Below are 6,000 nucleotides of genomic sequence, written 5' to 3'. Positions count from 1 at the left end.
AACACCTGTCTTAAATCTCTGAGTTCACCAAATGTATTATCTGTTTCCTACAATAAACTGCTTTTTTTTTTCCCCAGTGAATAATTTGGTAATGCTTCCTCTTTTGTTTTTTTCCCCACAGCTTATGATAGAATTAGAATGTAACAAGGTAAGAGCAACTTTTCTTCAATTTCTCAACTTCCAATTACCTCCGTTTTAGAGTTCTTCTTCTAGTCCAGTTGTTTCATGCTTGTAGCATGAAGATTCTATTGTACCATTCAAATTACTTTCCTAGCAAGATGTCATTTATGCTTTCATTTTTTAATTCAGTTTTGAATGTATTTTTATTCTGAATTAATTAACATCAGTTTGCAAATGAGATTGTTAAAATGTGTAATATACTGTCAGCAATTAAAAACTTGATTTCTTCACTCAGACCATCAATGTGAATTCAGTTGATTTCCTGTTTAAAGTAATTTGATATTTTTACACCAGTCAATAAACAGTAACTGGAACCTGTATTCTCTTGCAGCGTGGAGGGACTTACTCAACAGGCCGATGCATCATGGTAAATATGACTTCTCCAAAGACATTGACACACTGCTAACTGCCCAAGATCTCAAGGCCTAGTCAAAAGTTACTTCTAGACATGTCTTTATCCCCCTTGTAAATCAATTTAATTTTCTGTTTGTTAGTTTATCTTTTTTGATTAAAAATCCAAAACTGTACAAAGACCTGTCAGCCTTGTTACCATTTCCTTCTGCAGATTCTCTCTGCTAATCTGTAGTAGCTCTATAATAGAAGTTTTCTTTTTTCTCTTTTCACTCTTTATTCTTAGTGTTTTCTTGCTCTTCAAGATCATTATTTACTTGCCTTCTGCAAATCATGATCTCGATATAAAATATAGCTATTTGATGTTTTTCCTTTGAAAATTTTCACTGGCAGCTCAGTGAAGAAGCCTCTTTTCCTTTGCTTTTTCACAGCAAATATGTTAATGATTACATTGTCATATTAGTAAAAAGCTTTCATCTGCTTTTTAATGATTGTGGTGGTGTAGATCTCCTCCTCAATGATGGACATCAAGTGTGTGAGGTCAAATAAAAAGGATGCAAGCAGCAGAATTATGTTATTTATAACAGCTGGATTGGCACAGTGTTGATTATTTGTCTTGAAAGATCTCTGAAATTATTTGATTAATATCGGTGGAATGAAGTAATAGAAAACTACTTTTTGGGTTCTTCCTTTTCCCACCAAGTAGAATTTTATTTTCTGAAAATCACTTATTTAAAATAATTTTTCAGCAAGATAATAAATACCAGTCTGGCTTCTTTTCAGGTTGGACCTTCTGGTTCCTCTCAGAGCAGCTATTCAGGCAGTCAGGTATGAGTCCCAAATTCCAGCATTTGTGTGTTTTCCTTCAGTAACCTTGAATGACTAAAATTCTACAACATTTACTGTGCTGAAATATCTTCTTTGCTAGTTAGCCCAGAATGGCAGAGGTGTTTATCCAGCAAACAGTCTGTTTGTACCTGGGCTAAGTTCACTGCCTCCACTCTCTTTTACTCAATAGGTTGCTCCAGTTTAATGTCTGTATTGCTTTTAGTGCTGGACTATATTTGCAGTTGAACATTTGGGGCTATCACTGTCTAGTTAGCCTTTTAAAACTTCTGGGGTATGCATGTCTGCATTGTCCCCACTTTCACTTCATTCATCACAGCAATGTATACTTGGTTTTTAGTTGATTATCTCCACTACCATTAATATGCCTATTTTCTCTTTAACTCTTAGATACTTACTGGTGAGTCTCCAGTTTCTTGAATTGAGATTATCAAGGACATATTTCTTACTATTTACTAGTGGTTATATAAATTAGTGAATTATCTGGTAATATTCCATTTCTTCAATATTTACTGCTTGTAATGAATTACCAGATACAGAGAAATACAAATTATTTTGACACATATGCTAAAACCTGGTTTTCTTCCTTTTATTTTTTTAATATCTAATTAATATCTACATATTCTTTTGTAAGAGTTGAGTTTCTCATCTTGTCATATAACTACTTGAAGTTATTTTTTTTTCAGTAATATTTTGAATTACCAGTGACAAAGCTGATGAAACTTATATGAAATACAGATGATGTCTCACACTATATTAAAATCATTATATAGGCAGTGCCAGTGAACTGGTAACCTCATTACTTGCTTATCCCTTGCTTGCATATACTCATTGTCAGCTGCACAGCTTTTTACACCATAAATAGCATGGCATTGGGCTTTTTCTCTCTTGCCCCTTTGAGTTTTTATATGGAAATAATTGACTTCTGTTTTTATTTCAGGGTGGAGTAGTCTACACAATAAGCAAGAGTGGATGTGGCCCTGTAAGCACTATTTTTACATTTTCTTTTTGTCCCCAGCACAACTATATTCATAGTAACTCCTAGCTTTCAATGACATTATTTAAATAATGTTCATTGGGAGTCTCTGCTACAAATAGAAAATACTGATGAAAAATAACTGGTTTATTTTTTGTCTTAGGGAGGTGCTGCTGGTACCTATGGTATACATGCCTGCAGAGATGTAAGCTGATTACATATGTTTTTACTGACTGTTTCCTACTGTGCTTCTTAACTCATCTCCTTATTGAAAATTGCATTTGATTCTGTTCTCTAGAGCCACTGAATTCTTCCTAAATATGTTCAGGATAATGCTGTTAACTTGAGGTATTATTCTGAAATTAAATCCCAAAATTAAAAGATGTTACACTGCCAGTTCAAAGCCTAATAATTTGTGTCTTAAGGTGTATATGTACAAATAGTTGATACACAATATCACCTAGTAGAAACTCTTAATTTGTTTCCCTACTAAAATGTCAGAATTCTTACTGTGTAATGCTTTTTATCAGGTAAAATTATTTTATTTGGATATTTTGGAATATTATTAGGGATTCTTTACAATCTTTGCATATTAATTCTTTAACTAATTTCTATTGTCCATCTCATTTATTTCTTTTTCACATGAAAACTAATTAATAATTAGCAAATTATTGTATAAATAAATACCTGATTTATACTTTTATTTCAGAGTGCATCCTTATCCAGCAGTGGTATTACTTATGGCCAGGTAATTGTATTTTCCAACATGTTTTTAGCTTCCTAAGGTATTCAAAAGCTAAGCAGTTATGCCCAAATTTACCAAGCAATAATTAGACTTGAGGAAGGGGATAAAGGAAAACTCTCTTCAAATGATTTAGTAATGATCATACCTGGAAATAACTTCATCAGATGAATGACATAGTTGGTGTTTGTTGCTGTATCCTTACTTCTATTTTCCACCAAAATCAATTATATTTATTCTATAAATGGACACCAGTTACTTTTACTATGCTTTTCCAAAAGTCATTGCTTTGTTTGATGGTTACTAAGAATTAAAAGGTTTGGGGTTTTTTTTTGTTTTGGGTTAGTGTTTTGGACGAAAGTACAAGAGCTCAATTTTTTTTTCCCATTGATAGATTTTTTTCCCTACAAACAAACTTCCAATTTGATGAAACATTTGCAGCTTTTATACAGTACTTACTCTGTAAAATTAGCAAAATAATTGGACTTTTGCAAAACAATTTCAAGTAGTTGATTTATTGCAGCTGTTAATTTATTAACTGCCAATACATTAATTTTCTTCTGATTTTACTTTTTTTGGTACTTCACGAGTATCATATTAGTATGATATTCTTGTGGAAAATAGTGCTGTAGTTAATTTGCCATACATTTAAGTAACAAATGAATTCTGTATTTTTTACAGTCTGTCCCTTCAAGCAGTTCAGATTCCAGTAAGAAGGTAAGCACTCCTGTTCAAAGGGAAAAATTTGTAGTTATAACTTGGCATGGCTTCTGTTATTTCAGTCAAGAGTTTTCAAGGCTTTAATCCAGATTGATTCATATGGTTTGGTTTGGTTCTTAGAGGCTGAAAGAGCTTCTAATGAGAGAACATTAACACAGCAGAAGATACAATTATTGAATTTGGCTTATGTTGGATTTATTTTAAATGAACTCATTATCAAGTCTTTCTTATTTTTTATCATTATACTGAATAAAGACAAAATAAATTAATGTTCTAGTTTGGGGTGGAAAGTTGAGGATCAAAAAAGGGCACATAGTACAGGCAAGTAGATATGGTACAGGACAGGAAATCCTGCTTCTGCCTCTACACCTGTGTCATTATGTGGTTTGGGGCAAATTGTTTATCTGCTTATACTCTTGTGTAAACTATGTATAAATAGTTTGAATAGTCATTCTTTTTTTAAAAACAATCTATTGTTTTAAAATGTCATTTTATGAAAGGGACCTTCCATGGCATTATTATCAGAGTTTGTATATTTACACATTTTAGTATTCTTCATTTTTCTGACATATTTAGCAATATATAAATAATCTTTATGGTAAGTAAATAGCTTCCTCTGGTTTCTCCATAGGTTGTGGTCGTTGCCAACAGCAACCCTTTCCCACCTGTGGTAAGCTGTTTTTCTCTACACATTTTCCCTACAAATAACTTTGACCCAAAAAGCTTTCAAATATCAATATTTTTAATTTTAAGAAATATTCCTGGAGACAGTTTTTTGGCAGGCAGGATTTACCCTATGTGTATAGCTATCTTCAGGGAAGATGTGTTACAAGATAGGTACCAACCTTGTGGTTCTGTGATTGCTGTTAATACTTGCAGGGACAATGGAATAGCTGCAGACACCAGGTCTCTCCATCAATGCAGTCTCTGTGTTCCCACATAGTTTTGATTTTCTGTTTCTATTGCAATTCTCTTCTGTAAGTTTTCTTCCATTCTCACTTTTAAATTATTACATTTCCACTCTGCTTACTTGGAACTACAAGTAAGTTTAGCCTTCGGGTGCTTGAAGTGAACTTTTATAATGTAATATTTTATACATGTTGAATTTCTAATAGAACATGTTGTTCTAACTTGAATAAAGGTTAAGATGCATTTATTCATGCCATCCTTTTTATATAATTCTTTCACATTCTGCTATGTATTGCATCTGAAATATATAAGGGCCCCTTTTCCCTTTCTCTGCTGCAATATTCTGTTTGGGCAAGCCCTTGTGCAAAATAATGAAAGATTTTTCTGTTTCTTTGCAGCGTCACACCTTCCCTCAGGTAAGAATACTTGTTCTTTTGATTCCTATAGGATCATTATAGTTCTTATGGGATCAAACCAGTTGTCTCAGGATGGTGTGTGCTACTCTCTCAAGTTTGTCCCTCATGCCTCAGAATTCAGCAAAAAATGCCTGGATGAAGAAGAAGATCTGTATGTGTTAATGTATGTGCAGTGACAGTGAGACAGATTGGAGGGGTGGTGATATCTCATCTTCCCTCCCCACATTTGGAAACCCCAAGCTGACTGCTAGTGCAGAAAGATGGTGCACATAACCTGTGCTCTGCTGCTCTCCACAGAAGATGTAAGAGTAGAAAATTACTTAGTAGGGTCAGTCTGCCTCCCCAAAACTTCAGAAGTGAGAATAAACTAGCTTAATGCTGGGTATTTAGAACTGGTACACAGTACATCACACATACAACCTTTCCCTTTATTCTCACAAACTAAATACTTCAAATAAGTATTATCTTTTTAAGTGTATTGCATTAAGCAAGTCAATTAAATGTGCTATATTATATTTCTTTGTTTCTGGATTTTTTTTCAGAGTTTGGGAAGCTCTGCTACAAGGATCATAGTACAGGTAGACTTTTTTTCTCAATTACACTGGAATTTTTAATGAAGATTTGCCTTAGTAAACTAAGTAATAATTCCTCTCTTAGGGAACACATAAGTTCCATAAGGATAGCTTAGGGAATAAGCTAACTTAGATGGATAACTTAGAGATATCTTAGATGTCCACAAACTACAGCGGTGGAGTAGGGCATTTCTGTGACTACAGCAAAGGGGATATCTTAGCTGGTTGCTGAATAAAGACTATTGCAGCTGTTTTCCACACATAAAAATTTTAAAACATCTGTATGTA

At 33.5% G+C, this 6,000-nt stretch overlaps 1 protein-coding gene across 1 annotated transcript in view; it reads left to right on the top strand.

Annotated features, from left to right (window-relative positions):
* The first annotated feature begins 525 nt into the window (after window positions 1–525).
* LOC131087041 (loricrin-like) overlaps window positions 526–6,000 on the top strand; it is a 41,846-nt gene continuing 36,371 nt past the window's right edge. Inside the window, exons 1-9 of the mRNA XM_058030400.1 lie at window positions 526–547; window positions 1,315–1,359; window positions 2,318–2,359; window positions 2,517–2,558; window positions 3,063–3,101; window positions 3,777–3,812; window positions 4,447–4,485; window positions 5,123–5,140; window positions 5,683–5,718. Coding sequence (XP_057886383.1) covers window positions 545–547; window positions 1,315–1,359; window positions 2,318–2,359; window positions 2,517–2,558; window positions 3,063–3,101; window positions 3,777–3,812; window positions 4,447–4,485; window positions 5,123–5,140; window positions 5,683–5,718 — 300 coding nt within the window. The 5' untranslated portion in view covers window positions 526–544. The remainder of the gene's footprint in view (window positions 548–1,314; window positions 1,360–2,317; window positions 2,360–2,516; window positions 2,559–3,062; window positions 3,102–3,776; window positions 3,813–4,446; window positions 4,486–5,122; window positions 5,141–5,682; window positions 5,719–6,000) is intronic.

The sequence above is a fragment of the Melospiza georgiana genome, chromosome 9 (genome assembly GCF_028018845.1).
Source record: "Melospiza georgiana isolate bMelGeo1 chromosome 9, bMelGeo1.pri, whole genome shotgun sequence".
Lineage (NCBI taxonomy): Eukaryota > Metazoa > Chordata > Aves > Passeriformes > Passerellidae > Melospiza > Melospiza georgiana.
This window is presented reverse-complemented; position numbering and strand designations above follow the sequence as displayed.